General features: G+C 44.5%; 1 protein-coding gene, 1 long non-coding RNA gene and 1 other non-coding gene across 4 annotated transcripts in view; 2 read left to right on the forward strand and 1 right to left on the reverse strand.

Annotated features, from left to right (window-relative positions):
• Positions 1-497: 497 nt before the first annotated feature.
• LOC131896830 (uncharacterized) lies at positions 498-15,216 on the reverse strand. 2 transcript variants are annotated; one of them, XR_009375522.1, is made up of 5 exons: positions 15,107-15,216; positions 14,586-14,747; positions 11,436-11,620; positions 9,454-9,584; positions 498-854 (listed from the first exon to the last, which is right to left on the reverse strand). It is a non-coding gene; the product is annotated as an uncharacterized LOC131896830 (long non-coding RNA). The 2 variants fall into 2 exon arrangements; XR_009375523.1 differs by lacking the exon at positions 11,436-11,620.
• Positions 15,217-20,869: 5,653 nt separating this feature from the next.
• Tmem65 (transmembrane protein 65) overlaps positions 20,870-27,129 on the forward strand; it is a 40,198-nt gene continuing 33,938 nt past the window's right edge. The window contains exon 1 of the mRNA XM_059247601.1: positions 20,870-21,415. Within this exon, the coding sequence (XP_059103584.1) occupies positions 21,130-21,415 (286 nt within the window). The 5' untranslated portion in view covers positions 20,870-21,129. The remainder of the gene's footprint in view (positions 21,416-27,129) is intronic.
• Positions 25,069-25,232, forward strand: LOC131897256 (U1 spliceosomal RNA). Its single transcript, XR_009375617.1, has one exon. It is a non-coding gene; the product is annotated as a U1 spliceosomal RNA (small nuclear RNA).

Below are 27,129 nucleotides of genomic sequence, written 5' to 3' on the forward strand. Positions count from 1 at the left end.
AACTACTGAATCAAACCAACGATCTGAATGCAGAGATCCATGGCTAGGCCCCGGGTGGATCTCTGGGAGTCCAATTAGCGAGAATGAGGAGGGTTTATATGAGCGAGAATTGTTGAGACCAAGGTTGGATAAAGCACAGGGACAAATAGCCAAATGAATGGAAACACATGAACTAAGAACCAATGGCTGAGGGGTCTCCAACTGGATCAGGCCCTCTGAATGGGTGAGACAGTTGATTGGCTTGATCTGTTTGGGAGGCATCCAGGCAGTGGGACTGGGTCCTGTGCTCAGTGCATGAGTTGGCTGTTTGAAACCTGGGGCCTATGCAGGATCGCTTGGCTCGGCCTGGGAGGAGGGGACTGGACCTACCTGGACTGAGTCTACCAGGTTGATCTCAGTCCTTGGGGGAGGCTTTGCCCTGGAGGAGGTGGGAATGGGGGGTGGTCTGGGGGGAAAGAGAGGGGGGCAGGAGGGGGGAGAACAAGGGAATCCGTGGCTGATATGTAGAACTGAATTGTATTGCAAAATAAAAATAAAAAAATTAAAAAAAAATGACCTTGGAAATTTTAGCTTAAATATGACATAAAACTGAATCTCCTAGGAAGTCAGTGATGTCTTTAAGGTCACAGAGGTTGTGTAGGCAGACCTGGGACACGTCTAGTTCCTGCTCCAGAGCCAGTGTTCTTTCTGTCCTAGGGCTTAGCCTTGCCATTTTAAACTCCCACTGCTGAGGAAGAATTTTGAGTCTTCTCTTGAATGTCTTTGAGAATGGTTTCTAAGCTACGAGATGATCCATTAGGATAAATGTTGCAGTCATCAGGCTTCACAAACAGCGAGAAGTTCTTGCTGATGCCCTGGGAAAAGTCAATATTAAGTTATTAAACTCCTGTTATATGTACCCAATTTATTCCTTTGTAAATTTATACACCTGATATTTCAAATGCCTAGCATCTAATCCCAGAATCAGAATTTTATAATGAAAGGGACCTTTGGGTACATTTCATCTATTTTTTTAAAAACCTTTTTTTTAATTGATTCTTTGTGGTTAATCTAATCTTTTTAACAAAAAGAAAACTGATTTACCTTGTGTCTCTCCCAGGATTCCTACAGTATTTTTTATCATTAAAATGCCATCTACTAATTTGCATATTGTTTATATTTCAGATCTGGGTTTGGGATGCTCCAGATGCTGGTGGGGGTGTTTCATTTTAACTGTTGCACTGACTGTGGTCCGATTCACTCATTAGGAAACTAATATAGTGAGCATGGGGTGTGTCTGCTGTCTCCGCCCAAAGGATGCAGAGGTGTCCATGATGCTCAACTCCACTGAGCTTATCAGAAGCCAGTAGGAGGAAACAAGAAAGTCAGACATTTTCACATCCCATTTGGATTAGATTAATTAAATAGCCAGAAACCAAAAAAATGCCAAAGCTGTAGCCAGCCTGCTGGTTCTTATAGACTCTATTATTCTAATTATGCAGTGAAAAAGTAAAATCTGTGATTTTTACAGTGTTAGTATGGTTTCCAATAATCTCAGTCTTCATATAGTATAGGTATAGCTGTAGCTAGAATAACAGAGTGATGAGCTCCCCACTCCCCTCTCTGTATCTCCTCTCCCCGCCCCCAGCCCCGCCTCTCTCTTCATCTCTCTCCAAAACTCATGGGAGTTTTATTCTTGTCCGAGGGAGGAAATGTCAGGGACATTTTTCAAAGAAGTAATACTGTTCGGTTGAGGCCATGTAGGAACAGACCCAGTCGATGGGGCAGAAATGTGGAAGGAGGAGCGAGATTTCAAGACAGTGTGTAACGGGGAGGGTGCTTGCACAGGGTTCCAGGAAGGACTGTGGACCAGTGGGTCAGGAGATGACCACAGGGAAGGTGGGTGAAGCTGGCAGTGTAAGGTTGTGTGGGGTGTCACAACATGGTGCCCCATCAGGATAGCAATGGGAAGCCACCAAGGAGTTTGAAGAAAGTGTCAAATGACATTAAAAAAAAAAATTAGTAGCGTATATTCATTGTACAAAGTGAGCATCGGTGAAAATTTCATTCAGTGTAGCGTGCCCCTTTCCCAGGGACCGGCATTCGGAAAGGGTGCGTTTTCCAGACACCTGTGGCTGCCGCACAGAATGGCCCCAGGTGCTGCCGCACGGGTGGGAGATGACCCCTTGGTCTGGAGAAATGGCCGTGAGGTGGGCGGTAGCGGGCCTGGGGAAGGGCTGGGCTGCCTGTGAGGAAGGAGGAGCCGTCCCACGTTTCTCCAGCTTCAGGAGACAAATCCAAGCCCTGGCTTGAGCAGCTGGGGGACAGTGACTGAAGTTCCCTGAGAGAAAACACTGAAGGAAGGAAGGGGTAAGAAAGGGTCAGTTTTAAAGAAGGGTGCCCTTTGCCTGCAGTCGAGGGGACCTGTTCCACCTTGAGAGAGAACGTGAAGATTATTTTAACTGAAGACATTTGAGAATCAGCCTGATGCAGACAGAAACCTTCCCTCAGCTTCCCTTATCACTCCAGAAGCAGAAATTCTGGGAGTGTGGCTGCTGTAAATCCTCCTTCCAGGGGATTTATACAATCATGAACACACACACACACACACACACACACACACACACACACATACAGACACACACAGACACACACAGACACACACCACCACCACAACCACAACCACCATACCACTACCACCACCACCATCACCACCATCACCACCATCACCACCACCAAAAGCACCCACAGGGGACTACTTACACATCCATAATTAAGCATAAGCACCCACTCCCTTCTCTCACCTCTGATCTAGAAACTCCCTTGCGGAATTCCCCCACCCCAGGATGTCCCTCCTGGAAACCCCTGTTTTGTTCTTGAGGAAGCCACTCCTTTCACGTTCTCCCTATCCTCATCACATATCTGAATGTTGTGGGGTTTTTTTTCTCTTCTCTTGTTAATATGCCTTTGTCTAACTTGCAAATTCTTAAGCCTAAGTATCGCCTCTTTAACACAACTAAACTGTGGTAGATATTCCTTTGCAGACTTCAAATGAGAGACCTAGAAAACACGTTCAGCATTTAGCAACCTGCATGACCTCACACTGTGGAGTTGGGATTTGAACTCTTGTTGTTGTGTTTCTTACGCCACATCTCATGCTTTCTTCTATCGTCCCACGGTCTGGTTAATGCTCAGCTGTCTGAATGCCACTGTGGCAGAGAGTGGGGATTTCAAGATGAAAGCCTCGGGGAGAGATGCAGACTTTGGGAGATGAGACCTGACGGACAGCACTCAGCGGTTCTGGTTTGTGCAAAGGACTGGGCCCAAACAGAAGGGCCATTTCTCCAAGCTTCCAAGGCCACGCCTGTGCTGCCAGTGGCAAGCGCTGAACTTCACAGTCCTGTGACTAGAAGCTGGAAGCGAAAGAGACGAGAATAAGGAACGTGTGCTCTGACGAAATGGAAATGGTGTGGGAAAACTTCCTTCCCAGAGAAGTCACAGCTGCCTGGGCATCCCAGCAGAGGTCATCAAAGGTCATGAGCACTTGGAGAACTCAGGATTATTGTGAGATAATCATTTTGCCATTCATGATAATTCCAGCACTCCGGGCCAGCCTGGGCAAACTTGATTTCCAGGCCAACATGAGCTATATAGAACCTCCCTATCTTAAAACATACTCCATCCTGAAAAGAAGTCATTATTTGTTTTCTTAAAGGAATATGGATTTGAAGGGGGTTTGAATGGAATTGGGGAGGCTAGTTAGGGTATTGTGATTGTACAGGCTACAGAGATGGTCACGGATGAAGATAGTGTAATAGAAGTTAAGAACAGGGGTCACATGTGAACCATGTTTCAGAGGAGAGTTCAAAAACATTCTAACAGGTTTAGGTAATAAAGAGTGTGCTAAAAGTTAACTCTTAGAGTTATAGTTTAACATTTTCATTGACATACAATTTATATACTTTAAAACTCACTTATTTGGTGAGTTTCTTTTAGCATATCTACAGAGTTGTGCAACCATCTGCGTAATCCAATTTTAACTTACTACAGCATTCAAAAGGAAAGCCTATTATCATTCTCCATTTCTCCCCCCGCAACCTGTTGTATTGCTTTCCTAAGAGAAATGACCACAATGTTGGTGCTTTCAACCAACAGAACGTACTTTCATGGTTTTAGAGGCTAGAGCTTGGTGTCTAGGGTCAACAGGGCCTTACTCAGAAGACCGCAGGGGGATGCATTCTTTGCCTTTTCAGATTCTGGCTTGTGGTTGTCTAACTCTAGCATCCATCCCTCATCTGTATGCTCTCTCCTCTCACGCTGTTCATTCCCTTTGCGTGTTCCATGTAAGGACACTTGCCATTGAGTTTAAGGCCCACCTGGATACCCTGGGATGATCTCATGTTGAAATTCTTAATTGTAGCTCTAAGGACTCTTTCCCTAATAAAATCATATTCCTGGACTCCTGGACTTAAAACATGACTGTCTTACTTAGAGTTTCTATTGCTGTGAAGAGACACCATCACCATGGCAACTCTCATAAAGGAAAACATTTAATTGGGGCTGGCTTATAGTTTCAGGGGTTTAGTGCATTATCTTCATGGCGGCGTGCAGGCAGACACAGTGCTGGAGAAGGACCTGATAGTTCTGTGTCTTGATCCATAGGTAGCAGAAGCAACTGTGTGTGTCACACTGGGCATAGCTTGAATATAGAAAGACCTCAAAGCCCACCTCCATAAAAACATGCTGTCTGAAAACTGGAGAAGCAGAAAAGCCAGTGGTATAATTCCAGTTAAGCTAACACATAAATTAACCATCACATCCATGGAGACCTCACTAATCCTCTGATGAAGTTGGTTTGGTGGAATAGCTGGGGTGAGTTATTCAGAGAGCTATGGAATAGATGGGTGATAAAGAAGTGGAAATGCTGGTCACTACCTTTTCCTCCAGACAGTCTCTCCTGAAATAAAGCAGAAAAATTAGGCCATTTCTGTTATGGATTTGGAGGTTTGTCTTGTTTTGAAGATGGGGGATAATGAAATATGCTTTTATGCCTGTGAAAGTACTCAGTGCGGGGACTTAAAGAAGCAGAGAGATTCCAGGAGTCGTTTTGTTGACAAGACAAGGTTAAAAAAACAGATCTCTGATAATGCACTCTGATGAAGGAAGGGAAGGCCTTGAGTGCTACAGGAAGTTATGATAATGAGACAGAAATGGTTCCAGCCATGATCTGATATTTAAAGTACTGTTTGGTATGATCTGAGTTCAGCCAGTTGGCATTTTTTTTCAAACGGGTTTGATGGAGTCAAAAGAGGGCAAAGGAAATAGAGTGAGTTAAATGAGGAACTTAAAAATTCTTGGACTCCAAACTGAGTTCCAAGAGAAGGAAGAACACGAGAGGTCTGCTGGACAATGGGCAGGTGGTAAATGAATAGGTCAGAGGTCACGAAAGGGTCATGGGTGACAAGAGCTGAGGATGAAGGATCTACAACAGCAGAGGGCTACAGTAGAAACAGAAGGCACTGGAAGTGCTTGTGATGCCCTGCCGTGGTTATGACCATGGATGCAGGGAGCTGAAGTGAGGACCAGTGCGCGATCAGTGAGGAGAACAGAGTGCAGGGTATCTGCACCGTGCTGGGCAGAGGAGAGGTTGCCAATGGATATGGCAAGTGAACAAGACAGAAATACATCAGTCCATTGTGCCTCAGTTGCTTTTTTCTGGAGACAGTGAAATATCTGTGTTTAATTGGCTATTTTGGCTCTTGTTCAATAGGACAATTGGTCCATATCTAGAACCCTAAGTACATACTAGGAGAAAGCCCAGGAAAGATGGAGAGCTAATTATAGTTTGATGACTGATAAGGACATGCCAGGTTGATTACTCCTAATAAATCCTGACTTAGTGTTATCTCATTGAAAAATTCCCCAAAGATATATTTTCTAATATCTCAAGGGTGACATTACATGAAGCAATTATTTGGGGTGGTTAAAAAGGATAATGATAAGGGGAAATTCAAACTGGAGATTAATAAATCACTACATATAAAGCTAGAGGCAGGTAACAGATAATTTACAGAGGGATGTTGCCACTGGAGTTATCAAGAAGAAAAATAGACTTTTAAATTCAAGAGACCTTGAAACTCACATAAGGAGAAGGCTGTAATAACTCAATGTCTTTCAATTTTAAGGTCAGTGTGTTCGTACTTGAATTTGACTAGGCTTTTCAGGGAAAAACATTGGAGCTCTGGAGCTCTAGAAATCAGAGGTTTGAATTCTCCCTATCACTTATTAGCTTAGTGACCTTGGAAATTTACTTAACCTATTGGTACTTCTGGTTTCTCATTAAAAAAATGAAGATTAAAATTGCTCCTACCTCATAGGGTTATAAATGGAGATGAGGAGAAGCAATCAAGGGTCCAGTAATTGATTATGCTAAGTCTGCAAAAGTGAACAGTCATCATCATCTATAAACTAGAGATAACAAAAGCTTCATTGAAAGTCTTAAGAAGATTGGGGTGAAATACTCAATGTACCAAGGACACAGTCGTGCACTAAATGCTAAGTGATGGTTAGCTACTATTACTTTGACATGACTCACCAAATTTAATCCTCCAACTCTTTGTAGCAACTAAAAATGATGGGGAAAAAGCCAAGCTCTCCATGTCCTGAACCCCATCCTTGTTCATGCCAACCTCTGGGGTCTTTCTAAAGGTGGAGCAGATTTTCATGGTAGTAGATCCCAGAAGCAAGATCCCTTATTAGGTCTAGAAAGATGAAGTCTGAAGTAAACACAGTCTCATTTAGCCATGTTATATTTGGGAGCCGGCAACTGTCCTGCAACCTCCTAGTCTTTATCTGCTCTTTCCTTTGTAGACATCACTGTTGTGTAAGAACTACCTCTGATTCCTAAGCCAGTGCTCTCAACCTGAGAGTAACAGCCAGTGACAGTTCTCAACCCCGAGAGCAGAACCAGAGCCTATTTTTTACAGTGCATTCTAGCTATTACACGAAACTCTTTACATAAGCTAACAATGCAAACAAACAGCTCCAGGACACGGCTACCATCATTCTCTGAATTTTTCCAAGAATGGAACTGAGGCTCAAAGACATTAATTGATCCAAAGATCACAGCTTCGGAGAGGCAAAGACAAGTCTAGATTCTCTGTGACTCCCACAGCTTTGCTCTTTACTATCATTTATACCATGTACATGACATTGAACATTTGCACATTACTTACTTTTTCTTTTAGCAACTAAAATTTTTTTCCTTTAGCAATCTAATAACCATTTTAATATCTTGCTAGAACCCAGGGCAGCACTGATGGGTCCTATTATGACAGTTCTCTAAGATTACTCCTCTCCTTTGTCTTTCAAATGACAGTCTGTCATGAAACCTAATGTTGATTGACTACATAGTTTAAAAATTCAATGAACGTGACGAGGATTCTATGTGCAGGATGCAATGCTATCTACAAAGATGAATTTGAAGGGGGAATCATTCAGGTTGTGTAAAGGGAGGCTCCTTGGTTATTAGAGTGTCACAGAGAGGGTGGAGGGGTTCCTTAGAAGAACTCATCACTCCTGGAAAGCATCTCCAAGAACTACCCAGGAATGAGGAGGTAAGGACCTGCCCCCTTGAAGAAAGGGGAAGAGTAGACAGGTAGAGAAGATGAGGGTGATGGAGATGGTGACAGGACCATGGAGCACGGAGGTAGTGAAGAGGACTGGGGGAGTAATGTTTGACTTGAGGACAAGGAAGTCATGAGAGATTCAGCTAGAAAAGCAGCTTCCGATCAGATCCATACATCCATTTTTAAGATGTGGAGTTCTGTAGATATGATTTTGCAAGTATAGACAGATGACACCACTCAGCAAACCCTGATGGCCAAACTCCATCAAGGACAGGCAGTGTGGAAGGGAGAAAATACTAGATGTAAAGTTTTATGGGAAGGAGTGTTGGAATCTGCTCATGGCATGGCCATTATAACCTTGAACTCATTTCTGTGGTGGATATTGCTCTGTATGCTGTGAAGGTGTTGCTCTGATTTGGTTGATAAATCCAACGCTGATTGGCCAGTAGCCAGGCAGGAAGTATAATATAGGCGGGATAAGCAGAAGAGGAGAATGCTGGGAAGAGGAAGGCTGAGTCAGGAGTCGCCAGCCAGACACAGAGGAAGCAAGATGTGAAGGCAGAACTGAGAAAAGGTACCAAGCCGCGTGGCTAAACATAAATAAGAATTATGGGTTAATTTAAGTGTAAGAGCTAGTCAATAGTTAACCTGAGCAGTTTTAATTAATATAAGCCTTTGTGTATTTCTTTGTGTCTAAGTGGCTGCAGGATTGGTGGGTGAGAGAGATTTGTCCTGACCACGGGCCAGGTGGAACACAGGAAAACTTCAGCTACACACTTCAGCTATGGTGACCTGCACAAGACCCACACAAGATCCAGCCAATGTGATCAGTTGACATTCCAACAGGCAGCACTATCTGGGCTCAGGGGGTTACACAAATAGGGAGAGGATCCGTAAGCAAGTGATGCTGAAGCAGCAGACACCCAAGACTACCATTCCCTGTTAAGTGACAGTCAAAAGCCCCAAACTGTTTTCAGGACCAACTGTTATAAACCAGGGTTCCCATAACCCAGGATCAGTCAGCAGTCCTCAGGGATGTGTGTTTGCCTGTCTATCACCAGGAATGTTACAAAGACTCCTGATAAAGAGATGCATAGGAAAAGACATGGGGGAGGCGGGTGGAGCTTCCTGTTCTTTCCAGGCATGTTTCTTTCCAGGATTCTATGAGGCTAGCAATCCTGAAGCTCTCCAAACCCTGCCCTTTTGGGTGTTCATGGAGACTTCATCATACAGGTTTTCATTGCCTCGTTTCCATGTAGACCAGCTGTCTTGAGCTATGGTCCTGTTGATTGATATGCCTCTGTCCTGTATTTGATCCCATTTCCTGGATCTCTTGGCTTGCTCTTTTGATTTGATAAAGCATACCTGATATGAACCATAAGATACAAACGGTTTCAGACTTCAATGCCTAATAAAGGTATAATCTGCCCTCACCCTAGACTTCTGAAGATAGAATTCTAGGTTGTAAATAATTTCTGTATTTGGTCCATTCTCTTCTAGATTCCAGGGATCAGTGTTCAGACATCAACACCACTCTCAAATGAAGTCCTTTTTACTTGGACTTCCCCCACCAACCATCATCATCTAGAAACTTAGGGAAGACTCTTTTCTTTACCCGTAATGATTGCAATGTTGTGATGAAATATATCAAAGGGCATCTTTTCCCATCAAATGTTCTGAGACTTCAGTAGACTCTCTTAATATGGGAATAGGTGACCTTTGATTTTGGGAAGTTTGTTAACATGTGTTTCTTTGACCATTTTCTCCTTTACATGAGCAAACTTGCTTTTTAAAAATCCTATCTAGGGCCTCATGCAAGCTAAGTTATCTTTTTTTTTTTTTTTACCTTGGAATTATACTTTCAATCTCATTGATTATCTTGGACTTCTGAGGTTGATTTTTCCACTTTCGTCATCTGTTTGTGGTTGGTACACCGTGGAGGGTCCCCACAACCCCTACTGCCTGCAGGGAAATGAACTGCCAGAGGAAAGAAGGAAACTGGATTCAGCAGGACTTGGCTGGTGCTCATTCAAACTTCTAGAGTCCAACACCAGGCCAGTTTATTTTAAGACATGTTTAAGAACAGTATAATTTTGGAAAAAAAGTTTCCTGGTAACGATTATCCCAATCCCATGTGCATGTGTGACAACATCAAAACTCTTTTGCAAAGTCCATGTGACCTCTACCATGAACATGGGCTTAAGGCCCTAAGATTTGGTGTGGTCTCTGACGGAGGTAGCATAGAGGTCAGCATGCTGTAAAGTACATGTGACGTCTCCTCTAAGAATGGACCTAGAAAGAAAACTAAAGATAAGGTCTAGGGAGAGAGCATCTGGGATAAACATAATAGTCTGGGGGATTTGAGTGTGACCCAGCCCTACAGATAACAAAGGTCACCAGGTTATTAACACCATCAACTCCCAGGCTTATGGTGGAAAATGTATACATTTCCTCCACCGAGGAGAAAACCCTGCATGATTAACATTCCTAGTTTCTCCAATGCTCTTCTGTGAGCACTCATACCCTCTACATTACTTCATTTACTTAGTTTTTTTTTTACTGCAATATCATCTTTTAGATATGCATTACATTTTGCATTGATATTGGCATATTTTTAATTTTTGACATTTATTCTACTATTATTATTTGGAGAATTCCATACATGAGTACTGTATTTACATTATTTCTACCCCACACTCTTCCTTTCAACTCCTCTCATATCCCTCCCTCCCTCTCAACTTCATGACCTCTTCTTCTGTAATTATTATTGTTACATACATACACACATGAATATATAAATATAACCCAGTGACTGTTCAGTGTTGTTTATATGTACATGTGTTTAGGGATGACCACTGAGGATCGCCTAACCTACCAGGAGGCTCATTTTTAATTTTTAAGAGATTTTCTTTTTTTGTTTCGGATGTTCCTACTTTTGTATACGCCTGTTTTTATAGATGTCATATTCCTTCTTATTTTGCAAGGGATGTTTGTGTTATCACCTGTGTTTTTGCTATTTTTCGAGACAGGGCCACAGTATGTAGCCCAGACTAGCTTCAAACTCAGGATCACCCTGCTTCTGGTTTTGAGTGTTGGTAGTGCAGGTCTGTGCCGCCCTACCTGGCTTATGTTACGCGTTTTCAAAAGTTTTAATTTGTTCCCTGTGTTTTTTAGAGCTACCTGAAAACAACAAGAAGCAGCAGCTACCTTGGATGTGTCTTTCATCTTCAATGAACTAGTGATTTTGATCTCTTGGGTCAGTCTATATTCAAGAATGGACATCAAAACACTGTTTGGCAGTTACAATGGGTAGGACTGGTTAAACAGTGGGTTTTGTTGTAGGCCATGTGGCTGAACTCTTTTGTTGGATGCTCAGAAAAGAACCTTTCACTGGCGTGGGTACCAGTGCTCTTGAGGAAGAGCAGGAGAAGGACAGCAGGCCCAGAGGTCAGAACCTGGTGTGCTTTTTCCCCCCATCACTTTTTTTTTTTTTTCTTCGAGACAGGGTTTCTCTGTGTAGCTTTGAGCCTGTCCTGGAACTTACTTGGTAGCCCAGGCTGGCCTCGAACTCACAGAGATCCGCCTGGCTCTGCCTCCCGAGTGCTGGGATTAAAGGCATGCGCCACCACCGCCTGGCCCCCATCACTTTTGTGTGCATCCTCTGCCTGCAGAGGCTCCTGCTGGTGTCCCTCTGTCGGTCAACCCCTCTATCGGTCAACATCTAGATCTTTCCTACTACGAGGAAGAGGCAAAATGCTAGCTGCATGGGTTTAAATGTTTTCTTTTTAAATATTTTTAACTTGTTATGTAGCTCAAGTATATCAGTACCTCTATGTTCACAAGTGCCCCCCACATCTTATTCTTTGGGGTTTCCTTTGAATTAACTCTCTGCTCTGTTTCAGTTTTGTTTTTCACCCATTTGTAGTTTTCCAGGTTGCTGACTGCTCCTTCAACCGTTTTCTGTCTTACTTTGTTGCTCCTACTTTATTCTCCCATTGACCTTGAGTCTTTGCCTTAAAAAAAAAAAAAAAGTTTATACGGATCTCAGTGTCTTTTACTACATAGAAACCATGAAAAAAGCAGATTTCCATTCCTAATTTACTTGATTTTAATGATACATTTGAAGATTTATTTTTAATTATACATGGGCAGGTTGGAAGTGGAGTTTCCGAGTTTGAATGCAGTTCCCACAGAGGCCAGAAGAGGATGCTGGTTCCCCCGGAACTGGAGTTCCAGGGGATTGTTCCTCTTGATTTGGGGCCTGGGCACTGAAACCCAGTCTTCTCCATTGGCAGTTGAGGCTCTTAACCACCCAGCTGCCACTCCAGCCCTTGTTGATGCATTTGAACCAGGCTTATGCTCTGGAAACCTCATTGCTCTTCAGCTTCCCTGTCCATAATGTTTTTTTCTCTCTTGACATAATATTTCTTTTTTCTTTTTTCTTTTTTTTCTTTTTTTTTTTTTTTTGCTATAGCTTTCCTCTGAGTATCTGGGATTACAGGCCCGGGGGACTAAGTGGATTGTTTACAATTACACATTTTCCATAGATAATTCAGTCGCTCATTCGGATTCAACTCCCTCCTTATCAACATTGACTCTTAAGAGGAAGGCATATTTCTCTACCATGAAAAACCTGTTTAGTGTTGAACCACCTTGCCAGACAGCTATTATTGTTACTGGAGCTAGGTAATTCGGAATCCATGGAACTTCAATTTCAACACATGTGAATTTCTCCATGGTAGGGGAGGGGTGGGCAGCATAGTTGAAGACAGACACACAGAGGGAAATATGTCACATCTCTGTTCATTGTCCAAAGTAAGTCATGCAGTCATCTCTAACTCCAAAGGGCAGAGATGAGCAATCCTTTTAGTCCCTGAGAACTGAATACTGTTGGACAGCAATGATTGGTAACACTGACAAAATTGGGTCAGAAAAGGCCTTATAAAGAGTTTGCAGGGGTTTTTTTGTTTTGTTTTGTTTTGTTTTTATACTCCCAGTAACTTACTGGGTGATTGGTACAGCGTGTACTGAGTAGAACTCAGATGTGTCAGAGAATGGTGATCCATCTTTTTGAAAAGGTGTTCAGAAAAGTCTTAATCAGTATTCCATTTTTCTTCCAAAAGAACAGGGACTTTTGAAATCCTTCTACTGACCTTTCTGCTGGCCTCCAAGGTAGAATCATTTTTCAATCATTTCAAAACCTTCCTATTTTTACCTTTGTCAAAATATTTCTCCAATCTCAAACATAAAGGGCATGCTGGAGGGAGAAAAAGTTACAAAATATTTCCCTGAAGAGAGGTATATGTATGCGTGCGTGTGTGTTTTCATGCATGTGTGCTTGTATGTGTATGTGTATGCCTCTCTTACTGTGTTTACATGCATGCATGCTTGTTATGTTGCACATGGATGCAGCTGTATTCTTGTTGCATGTTTAAGTAAAAATGGGGCAAATTGAACAAAGCACTTTTGAATCTCGTTCCTAGCCCCTTCTTACATTTTCTGTCCTGCTTCCATGCAGTATTCGTTCTTGTTCTGCGATTGGCACTTTCTACCATGTGGATTAAATCTCAAGAAACAAAAGGTCCACAAAAGCGGTAACGGGCAGTTTTGAGTGGTTGGTTTGGAAGAGTGCAAATGATCCAATAACAATTTTAAAAGATTTAGGTGTGTGTGTGTGTGTGTGTGTACAGTAGGCACATGTGTGTGCAGTAGCATGCACCTGTGTTCACACATGGAATCCAGAAGAAGTATCAGGCACACATCTAGGCTGGAAGCCAGCAAGCCACACTCCCCTTTAGAACTGGAGATACAAGCATTCACACATTGCCTGGCTAGTACGTGTTACTTATGAATGGTCTCTGAGGGTGTTTCTGAGATTAGCATTTGAATCAGTAGACTAAGCAATGAGATACCCTTGCACATGCTAGTCGGCATCATCCAGCTCGTTGAGGGCCCAGACAGGGTGAAAGACAGAGGAAGACTTGCTCTGCTTGAGTTAGACCTCTCTCATGAGAGACAGGCCTGGTGTGGGCTTTTGAAACCTCAAAGCCCACCTCCAGGGACACCCCTCCAACAAGACCACACCTCCCATCCTTCCCAACAACTCACCAGCTGGGAACCAAGCTTGCAAGAAGATGAGCCGATGAGGGGCCGTTCTCATTCAAACCACCACAGGAAGAGAAAGAGAAAGAGGTTATTGACAGAGGTGTGATGTGTGCTACCTTTAGAAGTGAAGAGCTGGCAGGACCAGCCCAGGCTAAGTTTACTTTCTGGAGCCCCACCCTTCTCTTCCTCTGCCATGTTCTAACCCTGTTTCCATCACCTCTTTCACACTCGTGTGTACTCAGTGCCTTGCCTTGCTGCCCACGTGGAGGCCTGCTATATTCTGTACTTCTCCACAGAGTATACATACACAAACCACAAACCCTGTTTCTCCCCCTCTTCTCTCTTTGTTCATCTCCAGGCTCTTCAGGTTTTCAGAGAAAGGAAGTGGTTGGAAGGTCTAGTTAGTTCACGTCCATCAGGTGGCTAGGTAGTTCTCAAATTAGGGTCTGGTCACATAGGGACTTAGGGGGGGGTCTATGGAAACTGGGTAATGATGGCTAGTACTACTGAGCATTTACTGTGTGTCAGATGTTGTTTCTAATACTTTATATGTATTAACTCATTGGTTTCATCACAGCCCTATAAAGCAGATGCCTGTATCTCCATTAAACAGATCAGCCAACTGGACATGATGTCTTCATCTCCCTCAGACAGATGAGCAATGGAAAAGCTGACTTATTATCATGGGGGTAGTACAGCTAATCCATAGTAAAGACTCAAACCCAAGTACCGTGGCTCTAGCAATTCTTTGAACTGTCATTTGAAACGTGAGCAGGACTGGGTGGTCCAAGACAACCTCATGCATTCGCCTGACAATTTACCCACTGCTGTAGGCTCAGGTCCCCTCCTCCAAGAGAGCTTTTCAAAGGGTACCTCAGATTTCTTTGTTCGGCAGCTAGATTTGAAGAATTCCAAATGTCATCCAGAGAATTATGTTGATGCAAGAGCAGCCTCCAAATATGTCACCAAACTGAGTTGTCCCACAGGCCACAGAACACACAGCCAGACAGACCAAATCAAGGTCCTTGAGTCACACTGTTTAAATAGAGATTTAAGAGCGTGCCTTAAAATTTGTTTGTTCCCATTTAGAAGTGGGGTCTGGACACTGGTGATGCTTAATCTTGATTGTCAGCTTGACTGGATTAATAAAGGCCTAGGGGATTAGGGAACCCTATCTCTAGGTGCCTGTAATGGCATTTTCAGAGAAAATTAAACCGTGAGAGCTCTGACTTAATCAATAGATTAATCACTTAATGGATTCATAATGCGATGGCATTACTGGGAGGTAGAAAAGACAGGAGCTGGAGTCTAGAGGATGGAAGTCCTCAGGCTCCTTGCTGTATCTCTTCTCTCTGCTTCCTGTCTCCCAGAACGTGAAGAATGGCCTCTGCTACCTGCTCCTGCGCTCACGATGTTTCCTCCAAGCACATGAAGCCAACAGCCATGAACTGACCATTCTGAAACTGTGAGCCCACAGTAAAATGTGACTCCTTTGTTTATTTAAGGCACGTTGTCATAGCAACAAGAGAACCTCTCCTTTGAATCTGGGCTGGCTTTTGTGGCTGACTTCCCAGCTAGTAGAACATAGAATATAACGTGAGGGATGCTACCTGACTTCCAAAGACAGAGCAGAGTAGGTCACGAGTCCGGTTCCTTTCAGACTCTCACCCTGGGGGAAGCCAGCTGCCAGATTAAAAAGGTGGCCGAGTTAGAAGGGCTGAATTTCCAGATAGCCAGTAGCCAGTGTCACCTGTCAGCTATACAAGTGAGCCATTTCGGATGCCTGGCCCAGGGGAACCTTCAAATGACAGCAGCTGCAGTTGACATCTGATTGCAACTAATTTAAAGACTTCAAGGAAGAATTGCTACCAAATCATGGACGAAATAAAGCAAGCCACTAAAGTTCTGTTCACTCAAAGAGCAATGGTTAGCCAGAACAATAGACTAACTGATCTCTATGCAGTGTTCACGTGCTCCATGCCCCGGTGCTGTGCTGGTCTCTGCAGACAGTGTAATTACAGGGACTAAACAGGGTAACCATGGGCGAGCAGGTCTGCTCTGAACCAACTGGTCATTAGTTGGCTGAGTGTCTCTGGGGTTTATCACCTTTATCTGAGCAGATGGAGATTCCATAAGACCATAATTGGACTACATTGAGTGTTGCCAGCAGGTGTTCAGCTTAGGGATGCCGTATCTACCAACCTAGAAGTAGTATGATCTTTGCCTTTCTTTTTACTTTCATCTCTGTGTTGCTTTGGATTGAACCCAGGGCCCTACATGCCCTAGACAAGCACTGCACCATTCACCTGCATTTCCATCCCCAATGGAAAGGAGCAGGTGTGCTTCTTTTGAACTTCTTTGTGTTTAAAGTTTACTCACTTTCCCACACTTCCCATACAAATCATTCTTTCACTCTAGTTCAACACTTAGAGATTTCTTCTTCTAGGTTGCAACCTGTCTCATAAGTGTCTTGCGTCTACCTTTTATTTCTTCTGCTATTTTACACACCAAAGACATTACAGCAAGTCCCCAAACGGGTAAATGCTTATCAGATCAGGTTTGTAGTGTCTCTTTTATCAGCTAAGGCAAACCACATGGATAAACCCATAGTTAGCATGCAGGTGGACTACACAAGCCAGTGGACAACAAAAGTTTGATTTGTTGGGTGTAGTTGAAGTTTCTTTGGGACCACCAGTTCCCAGATAATGACACAGAGATATTATTAATTATGAAAGCTTGGCCTTTAGCTTAGGTTTGTCCCACTAGCTCTTATAACTTAAATTAACCTATTTCTATCAATCTACACAAGGCTTTTTACTTCTATTCTGTGTGTCTGACTCTCTTCTGTGTCTTGCTGGCAGCTCATCTGATGTGAGCCTAGATTCTTCCTGAGTTCCTGTCTTTCCCCGGAAGTCCCACCTAACTTCTCCTGCCTAGCTATTGGCAATTCAGCTCTTTATTAAACCACTCAGGTGCCTTAGGCAGGTGATAAAGGACAGAGACACATCTTTACACAATTTGCTCAAGTATCTCACAACAGTTGGGAGTGACTATTGACAATCTACTACTTTAATTTTAAAGAAAAGTTATTTTATGTAGCTCAGGCTAGCCTTGAACTTGCTACGTAGTTAAGCAGGCCTAGAACTCCTTGATCCTCCTTCCTCTGCCCTCCAAGTGCTGAGATTACAAGTGTGTATCACCACTCTCTGCTTAACAATGTACTACTAACACATTTAGGAAATGGCTGATCAGTGTATCAGGCCGAGTTCTTCAGAGAAACAGAACCACCCACCCCACCTCTTGAGAATGTGGACATTGTGTTCTCTAGACTTCTTCCTGTTGTGTGTGGGCTACAGCATCTTTATGGCACCTGAGAAAGTTCAGATAATGGTCGAGTCCTGGGAAAACTAGCCATACTATTTGTTGTCCAGTCTCTGTGTAATGGGAAAGCACAAGGTTTATCTGCAGTCCTGGCTAGAATAGTCTGTGAGGCTGGACCATCTCAGCCAGCAGCCTTGAAGCTGTTTTGGATGCAGGACTCTGAGGAAACTGCAACAGAGGCACCCTGAGAGGTTGAATCACCTGGGTCACCCAGTTTCATTGGTGTCTGGTCCCCCTGCTCTGAAAACACACAGACTTACGAAGGTAAAATACATATCTGTATTAACACAAGTATGGACTGTGCATTGTACACAAGACAGCCAAAGATGATTCTTTGTTTTATGTTTGAGCAGGTAAAATATATGTCACTTGTTTTGTAGTTTTTCTAGGTTTCTTTCTTTATTCTGTAGCCAGGATTTTCAAGGTGTCTCCCCATATTAAACCTGATCTTCTTTAACCTTGAATGAATCCACAACCTTTTGTTTTCTGTGGAACAAAAGTATAACCTTTTCCCCAAAGCAATACATTTTCTGACTTGCATTTTAAAGTTAAGGCATTCCTAAAGTATCTAGGCTGGTTTAATTCAGCAGTCCCTTCCAAAATCCAATGTCTCTCAGCAGCTGTCATTTTTTTGTTTATTAGCATTCAAAAAATTCAAAATCAACAAGACACCATATAGAATCCAGACTCTCTGTATATTTTTCATCCTTACAAGGCTTATCTTTTTAATATTATTTTATTCTCTTTAAAGACTTTATCGTATTATTTTTAAACTTTATTTTTTATGACTGTCTATACCTATTTTATTTTTAAATATATTGTACTTTTTAGAGGTTTTATGTGTCTGGATCTGGCTTTACTAAGCATCTGCGGTGTTCTCTGATTGTGTGAGACAAATCTTAAACTGTTGTATCAGCTGCTGGTGAGGCTCAGCTTAGCGCATGGTGCTGATGCATGGCACTGGTGGCTGGCTCCCATCTGCAGGCAGTCTCTGTATGCCGAGCCTACCTGAGAGAGCTTGGTCACTAGGAAGGCATGCCAGGAAGCTACATTGGACTCCAAGTTTTGAACCTTTTTTTTTTTTTTTAGCTTTCTCAGACCTCATGTGGATATACATGGCCAGACGTTGGTAGCCATGTGTATATGGATTTTTCTTTGTGCCGAAAGCTCACAAAATGATATGGGGACTTATTATTAATTATGAAAGCTTGGCCTGTAGCTTAGGCTTGTCCCACTAGTTCTTATAACTTAAATTAGCCCGTTTCTATTCATCTACATGTTGCTATGTAGTTTTTCTAGGTTTCTTTCTTTATGTCTATAGCCAGGAGTTTCTTTACCTGTAGCCAGGTAAAAGCCATGAAGCTTTTACCTCTCCTTCTGGATGTCTTGCTCTCTCTGCATCTGGCTGGTGACTCCTCCTTTTTTCTCCCCAGAGGTCTTTGTCCCCAGAAGTCCCACTTAACCTCTTTCTGCTAGCTAATGGCCATTCGGCTCTTTATTAAGTCAATCACAGTGACACATCTTCACACAGTGTAAAGGAATATTCCAGAACAGTGGATGTTGTTAATGACCTGGTGACCTTTGCTATCTGTTGCACCAGACCTCACCTACATCCCCAGAATGTTTATCCCAGACTCTCCTTCCCCAAACCTCTATGTTTAGCTTTGTTTCTCAGTCAGTAGAATCCATCCTTCCCTGCTGACCTTTATGCTATCTCGGTCAGAGGCCACACTAGTTCTTAGACCCTTAAGCTATAGATCCCATCTTCATGGTAGAGGTCACATGGACTTTGCCAAAGAGATTCGATTCAGCCATGCCTTAACCTTTATTGTGCACATGGGACTGGGATAATTGTTACCAGGAAACTTTCTTCCAAAATTATACTGTACTTAACTATGTCTAAAATAAACTAGCCTGGTGTCAGACTCTGGAAGTTGGAACCAACACTGGCCATCTAAGTCATGCTGAACCAAGTGTCTTTCTTGCCTCCGGTGGTCTATTTCTCTGCTGGCTGTAGAACTTGCAGGGATTCCCACTCAGTACAGGAAGCACAGTCCAAATCTGGTGCTGAGAACCTGGAAGATTCCCAGAGGGTGGTTTCTGGTCTGCATTCCAGTTTAAGGCTGAAGAAGCTGAACAGTGGTGTCAACAGAGGACAGCATCAGTACCAAAGATGGACATGCTCACCAGTAAGACTCGAAAGCAGGCAAACAAGCAGCACTGACCTCTCAGGAGTCCACTTCCTCTCTAGGTCACCAGGCAGAAGGCGCCCCCCACTCTGGTGGAGGGTCATTCCCCCTCAGCTAATTCGTGGACGTATCAATTTTAACAAGGGTTTATGAAGATACAGCTGATTAGGCCCTCTGACATACTTTAGATCACTTCTCAATAACTTGTAATAACCAATACAGTGTAAGTACATGAAAATAGTTGTTACTCTGCTCTATTAAGGGAATAATCACAAGAAAAAAGTCTACGGAAGCTCCAGGCAGGTGCACATTTATTTCCAAGTACTTTGGGTCTGAGGCTAATTGCAACTGCAGATTCAGAACCACAGTTAGGGAGGCCTGGCAGCAATGTCTTCGGCACTTTTGGCACATTTACTACGCACAAGGTTCTGAGCTGGCGGCCGCCGTGGTTAAGATAAAGATGGGGATTTGGATCTTGATTACACTTGAGTAGATTTATCGTCTAAGCAGATTTATTTTTTAAGATAGGGCGCCTAAGTGTCCTTAGGTAGGTTCAGATAAAGCTGTGAACGTCTCCCTTACACCAGGAGGGAAAGCTTCACGGAGTAGGTGACACTTGACCCGGGCCTTGAAGATACCTAGGATCTGGAGCCCAGGGACTACGGAATTTTTTCCTCTGCGTGGCACAAAGAGAGACATAAATCACTAGAGACCACTCAAAAACGTTTTTACTTTTTTTTTTTTAAACTACATTTTTGCCTCTGGTTCCAGAATGAGCATTCTGCAAGTATGCAGCTGTCACCAGGCCAGGGAGCGGTGCTTTCCTCCCCAAATCTTGAAGTCTCAGTCTCAAACCGGCCCTGCCTTCTTCCACAGGGAGCAGCCAGAGAGGGCGTTTCAGCGCCGTGCTGTCTGGCTGCGGTGGGCACGGACTCCGCCAAGGGCGCGGCTCTTTGTGCTCCTTTTCCCACAGGCCTGGGCTGGCACGGTGACCTCCCCACCCCAGGCTCTCAGCCGCCCCGCTGCTCCGCCAGGGCCATCCCAGCTCCAGATTTAGGACGAGGCTGCGGAGAGCAGCGCAGCAGCTGTAGCACCCCGCCGGCCGCGGGTCCTAAACTGTTTTGCTGTTCCCTGCAGTGCATTTAACACAGACTGATACCATCTGACCGCGTACGAGCCCCTTCCTTCCTTCTCTACGCAAGGGAGTGGGCGGAGACTTGTGCGCTCCCCCCCCCACCCCGGGCGACTTTGCGCCTGCGTAGCTCCGCCTAAGCCCCGCCTCCTCCCCGTCGCCCCGCCTCCTCTCGGTCGCCCCGCCCTGTTATCCCGGGCTCCGCCGCTAGGGGTGGCAGCTGCGGCTACGGCCTGAGTGACGGCGCGGTTGCTTTGAGGGCGCCGCAGCCCTACCGAGTGGGGACAGCGCGAGGCCAGAGGGTGGGAAAGCGGCCGGTGGCGGAGGGCGGCGCCGGAGGAGGGCGGCGCGCGGTGACTCATCCCTCTGGAAGATCAGACACGCTCGCCGAGCCCGCCCGCCCGCCCGCCCGCCCGCGCCGCCGCTCCTCCTCAACCGGGAGGCACCCGCCCGCACCGCCCGCCCGCTCCGAGCTCCCAGCCCGGCCGCGGTACAGAAAGTTTTCCCGGGCTCCGGGCCTGCGGGAAGCGGAGCGGGCACGGCAGGGAGGCGGTCGCCGTGCGGGCCCGCCGAGTGCATGGTGCCGGGCGCCCGGGCCGTGCGTCTGGAGGACCCGGGGCGGGGCCGGGCTGAGCCCAGCTCCTGAGCCTCTGTCCAGCGGCGTCCGAAGCCGGACGAAGCCTTGGGACTGCCGCGGGGGTCGCGCTCCAACGCCATGTCCCGGCTGCTGCCGCTGCTGGGGAGCCGGACGGTGCGCAGCCTGAGGCCGGGCCCTGCCGCCGCGCCCCGCCCGCCGTCCTGGTGCGGCTGCGGCCGGGGGCTGCTGGCGCTCGGGGTCCCCGGCGGTCCCCGGCTCCTGGGCACCCACCCCAAGAAGGAGCCCATGGAGGCGCTGAACACGGCGCAGGGCGCGCGCGACTTCATCTACAGTCTGCACTCCACCGAGAGGAGCTGCTTGCTCAAAGAGCTGCACCGCTTCGAGTCCATTGCCATCGCCCAAGGTAAGCGGGTGGGGCCGCCGGGGAAGACCTCGTTCTTGGACCCCTTGTCGCCTCCCCACCCGCTGGCCCCGCGCCTGGGACGGCCGAAAGGGGAAACTTTCCACCTCCCAAGTGTCCCCCAGGGCAGGTAGGACACGCACGGATTGTGCCAGGCAGCTGGGGCCAAGCCTGGCTGGGGCCTCCCTAGCCATGGAATTCAGGAGCTTCAGCCTGAAATGCCAGCTGACTCTTGGGATTGTGATTTGGTTGGTCCCGTGCCTCTTCTCTTCAGTCCTCCATTCCCTAAGCCTCTGGCGTCTTCCTGAGAACGTGCACCCATGCGGGTGGCATGCCCTGCCTGCTCTAAGAAAGTGCTACGAACTAGGCAGGCGAGAGGAAACTTTCTTGAAGGTGTGTGGATGTCCCCCCCGAAAAGGGGTGTAGCTTCCCGAGGCAGGGATGCTCTAGGTTGTGTATTGTTACTCACATCTGCTTGTGGAACGGCCCAAGGCAATCTCTTCTCCGGGAAATAGAAAGAATGTATCGAGCCAGCCACTGAGTGTGACCTGGAAGCCCGGAGATTCAAATTGAACTCCCAATGTTTTGTTTCCTTGGAGTTGGGAAGACCGAAGTGAGTTTTTGGGTGGTGGAGGTTAGGGACTCTGGGGCTTGAAAATGAAAAACACACTTCTGCTTAAAAATAACTGGGAAAGGATGAAAGGAAAGCTAATTTTAAACACATGGTAAGATAGGATATTTTTAAGACAAGTGCGGAATGTAGTGGGTCAGAATTGAGTGCAGGTGAAAAGGCTAAAAGTTCAGAAAAAGACTTGAAAGGATGCAAAGACCGAAATGCATTCAGTCTTCAAATGTATTTTTTTTTTTTTTTTGCTACGGAAATTCTGTTGAATACACAAAAAACACCCAGCTACTATTTTATATTGCATTCGAATGCGTTGGAAAGTTTTTAGATAGTCGAAGTTGGTACTGTATAATATATAAACATTCCATAGGTTCTGACATATGGAGCACATTAATTTGGAATGTGTCTGTCAAGCATCTTGAAAGTTTGTCATTGGCCTGTGCCCGAGAGCAAAGTGAATTCTACCACATATTAGCATGGCTTCCCTTTACTACTGAAGAAACTTCTTACTAGTTGTACCCTTTAACTACTTTAATTTTTTTTCCAGTTTAGGGAGTTGTGAACCAATATACAGTAGTGGATAATTTCAAGCATTATTCACCCACAGTGCTTTTTACAGGAAAAAGGCAACATCCCAATCAATTCAGTTAGTAAAGCACAATGTTATGGGAAATCATAATTGAATACTGGCATATTTTTAGTCTATGTGTGTTTTCTATGTGTAGCTTAAAAATGTGCTCTCTGAAAAACAGTGTAGATAGTCATGTCTTAGAAGGTCATATTTTGTCACTCAGGCAAGACTATGTAAACATTCATTTTCCCTTCTCAAAAGCAAGATCTTGGAAATTCTACGTTGTCAACATGTTGCGAGCTTGGAGGGCCCTGTGAATATAATTTTATAGCAGTTATTGAAAAGCATGTTCCACAATACTTGACTTGCTAAATTTTATCTCATGAGTTACTATTTTTGCACATGCCAGCAGTGTGTCAGGTGGGAGTGCCACATTTCCTAATGAAGGCAGTACTTTTAAATCTAAGGTGGAAAAAATAAAAAAAAAAAAATAAGTCTAAGATTGTTTTAGATATCCTTGGAAGGACCTAAGAACTCAAGTCCGTGGAGGTCATGAGCATCAATGGAGCTTAATGATCTAAGTCATTTGAGGAAACCGTTGGTAATTTACATATGTTTGTTCAGGAGAAAAGGTGGTTTAATGCCTCCTGTTTATAAGCTAAAGGACTTTAAAGTTTGGTCAGTTAAATTGGTGATGCTACTGACTGAATCATTGCCTTTTGAGTTAAGTAACACTGAGAGGTGCTGCTGCATTAACTTTTAGCATGCCTCAGTGCTCACAGTTTTTATCACCACTACATGTAGTTAGTGGATAACTAGACTTACTTAGTAACTTACCTTGTTCATCAGTCACACGAGAGATCTTATGCACTGGGAATGTTTGCAGCTTATGCATACTATTGCTGAAATTATTGTAGTTTTTTTTTTAATGAAAACCTTTCATGTTTTTCTTTACTTTTTTCAATATTGATTGTTAAATTTTAATTATATTTTAATCACTTATTTTTGTATGTGAGTGTGACACTGCATGCTTTTGGAGGCCAGAGGACAGTGTGTGGGAGCCATCCAGTCTTTTCTCCGAACATACTGGTCTAGGAGATGAAACTGGGGCCCTTAGGCCTGGCGGCAAGTGCCCATCTTCGTAATGTTTTAAAGTACCATCTAATGTACTAAATACATGAGTACTAACTACACTTTCTAATGAAGTACAGTCACTGTGAAAGGCTGTTTCTTACCATAGAAAGCCTGCGTGCCCTTGGAAAGGTGCTTAGATCATCTGAGGAAGCATTCTGGCTTTGATGGAACGTAACAGAAAGGAAAAAAAAAATCGTCTTTGCTTTGGGATGTGTCGTGAGAGCTGCTGAAATTTGGCGCTTGGCCCTTATCTTTCTCCAGCGTCTATTGGTAGGCCTGTGGTGACATTTGTGACAAGATAACACACTGCAGAATCAGTTTACAACCAGTGGGGCCGACTTTGTGGGGTAGCTTATCTTAGTGAGTTGGGTTGTTTCGATTTTAAAATTACAAACTGATTTCCTTCCCAGTTTGAAGAAAAAGTTGATGTTGCGTTCTGAGCTGGCCACTTGCTTTCTCTTCCAGAGGTAGGCTGCATTCATGGATAGCAGGTTGGCTCTTTGTCATGAGTGGGCCTAACAAGCTGATGTCATTACCGTTGCCTTTTAGCATTAGCCAAGGTTTTTAAGGCAATATCTTCTTCCTCATTTTTGCAACTAACACTTCTGTTTATAATTATTTTAAAAACCTTTAAAAGTGCATTGTGCTTTTGAACCAAGGTAGTAGTCATTGAATTAGCTGTTATCTGATACTATAAAACAAATTTTATCAAAACACAGAAACGTAGAACGAGCCCCTCACAGTTTCTAATGTTCTGAAATCTTGGAGACACTTACATGGGTATTTCTTATTCGTAGTCTTTCACCATATGGAAATCAAGCTTTTGGCTTTTTGAGATCTTGGCTGGGCCTGGAGGATTCATTCCGAGCAGGACTCACTCACACGGCTGTTGGCTGGCAGTGTTGGATCTTTGCTATATGGACCTTTCTCCAGGGCTGATAGCTTTCAAGACGGAATTCCTGGAGAGACGAGGGAGGGAAGATGGGTGCTCAGCGAAGGAAGGAGAAGGAAGCCAGTCTTTTATAGTGCGGTCTTAGAAGTAACATCTCTTGTTTGCTGTGGTACCTTGTAGGAGGTTCCTATACAGGATGTGAATATTGCATCAGAGATTGGGAGCCACTGGGGTCATGTTGGAGGCTGATTGCCATACTTGCTGAGGTTTAATGAACAGTTACTTAGAGTTATGTAAGACAGGAGCTGGCTTTGAGAGCTATCGTAAGAGATGAGATTGGAAAAAAGCTTCTTAGGGAATATTGTTGTTAAATGTATTCAGATTTTTAAAAAAGAGGTTTTTTTTTTGTATGGCAAATAAGTTATACCAAGGTGGCAGTTACCTGGCAGAGGCGATACTGTGGTCAAGTGGGTAGTTTTCCTAGGGTGAGGCTCATCCATGGCACTCAGGGTGTGCTTACCCCTGCGATTTCCCCACATGGGGCAAACTTGACTGTATAATTTGTGGTGGGGACGGAGTGTGTTTGTGCTTTTACTCTAAAAAGGAAAAGAGAGCTATTTCAAGGTGAGTAGTGCGTTTTTTCTGTCATCAGCAGACTCATTAGCTCAGTTTTTGTTTCTCCGTGTACACAGTAGTTACGTACTTTTAAGGTTTGTCTCATTACTTACGTAATCCATAGTACTCATCGAATTCTAAACTCTATGTCTTCACTCCTCCCGCTTTGTTATTGTTGTTATTTATGGTAGGCCAAGCCTCTCTGTTCCGAGTGTTGGCAAGTAGCCTAAAGGCCTTTGACAAAAGGAAAGTCTGGCAGCTCTTGGGCTGGACATGGAGAGTCCTTACACATGACCAAGTTTTTGCCTTGGAGATTGCTCTCCTAGGGGTCTTGCACCTTTAAAAACTCTCTCCCTGTTCTCCACAGCCTGTCCCTCAGGATTCTATGAGAAAGAAGCAGGTGTGCCCACGTCCTAGCCTCTGGCATCGATTGGGATAGCCCTAGCTTTGGCTCAAAGAGAAAAGCATTTCCTCTGTCAATTAAGACACATGACTAAAGACATTTCAGTACCTTAGTTGAGATAATAAAAGAGGAATATGGGAGGGACGGCCCCAACTGAGCTCAGCTAGAGGGCAGGATTGGCTAGCTGGAGGGTCCCAGAAGAGTTTACACACAGGGGCCTGGGCCCAGCTAGAACTGCTCACCCAGGCAGATACAGGATTCCTCAGTAACATGACAGTGGCGTTTCAGAAGGGCTTTAGGTAATAGGTTAGAACGCCTAGGGAAAATGTTCCAAGAGGGATCAGAGAAGCTATAAAACTTTGTATCCATTTCCTATTGCTGCTGTAACAAGTTAGCACCCATTCCCCGCTTAAGGTGCTTAAAACAGCAAGCTATTACTCTTGGAGGCTTTTGGCAACTCAAGGTCCAAAGTGAGTCTTGAAGGGTGTTTGTCAGCAAGGCCCCGTCCTTCTGCAGTCTCTGGGGGAGAATCTGTTCCTTTCTTCTTCCAGCTTTTAGCATTCCTTGGCCCTTGGCCCCGTCACTTGAATCTCTGCTTCGATTGTTGTATTGTCTTCTTTCCCTTCCCTTTGTAAGGACTCTTGTGACTACATTTAGTTTCCATTAGCCATGATTATGCCCTGGATAACCCTCATTGCACATGTCACTTTACAAAGCTTGTGACAACATTTAAGGACCCAACCAGACAATGCAGAATAATCTCTCCTAAAATCTTAAATTACATCTGTAAAGTCCCTTTACTATACAGGTAGCATATTCAAAGGTCGGAGGATAAGGCTGTGGACATCTTTGAGGTCCCTGATCCAGCTTCCTGCAGACTTGTTATGACCTAGTCTGGAAAGCCCACGCTGCCCCCTTTGCTGCATGCTATTCGTCAAGAAAGCACATCACTAGGGCCGTTCCAGATTCAAGGAAAGAGAACTTAGCATTTTATGTGAGTGATCCTGCCTAATCACTGGAGTTCCTTTATATCTGTATATTAAACGAATTTTCTGTTGAAGGGTTTGCAGATCATTATGTTACCCTTTATAAGGGTATAAGACCCCCTTTTGAACGTTTGTTCCCGTACCAGGTACCAGTACAATGATTCTTTTTGGATACTGAGATATACAGCGTTCCTCTCTCTTTGTCAGGATTTCTCACTTTCTGCGTGGTGGCATTTTGGGCTGGGTAATTCTTTGCTGTGGGGGACTGTCTCTCTCATAGGCTACTTAGCAGCATTCCTGTCCTATGCCTACCATTTGCTGGTGGCCCCCTTCCACACTCTCCTAGTTGTGTTGGCCAAAAATGTCTCTAACTGTTGTCAGTGTTTCTTGGATGGTAGAGAATGTGGAGAAAGCCTTGCAGAAAGAGACTTATCAAAACCTCCTGGCTGAGAGACATCATCATCTGAAACATTGAAGTTGTTTCTTCAGCT

This window comes from Peromyscus eremicus, chromosome 20 (genome assembly GCF_949786415.1).
Source record: "Peromyscus eremicus chromosome 20, PerEre_H2_v1, whole genome shotgun sequence".
NCBI classification, from domain to species: domain Eukaryota; kingdom Metazoa; phylum Chordata; class Mammalia; order Rodentia; family Cricetidae; genus Peromyscus; species Peromyscus eremicus.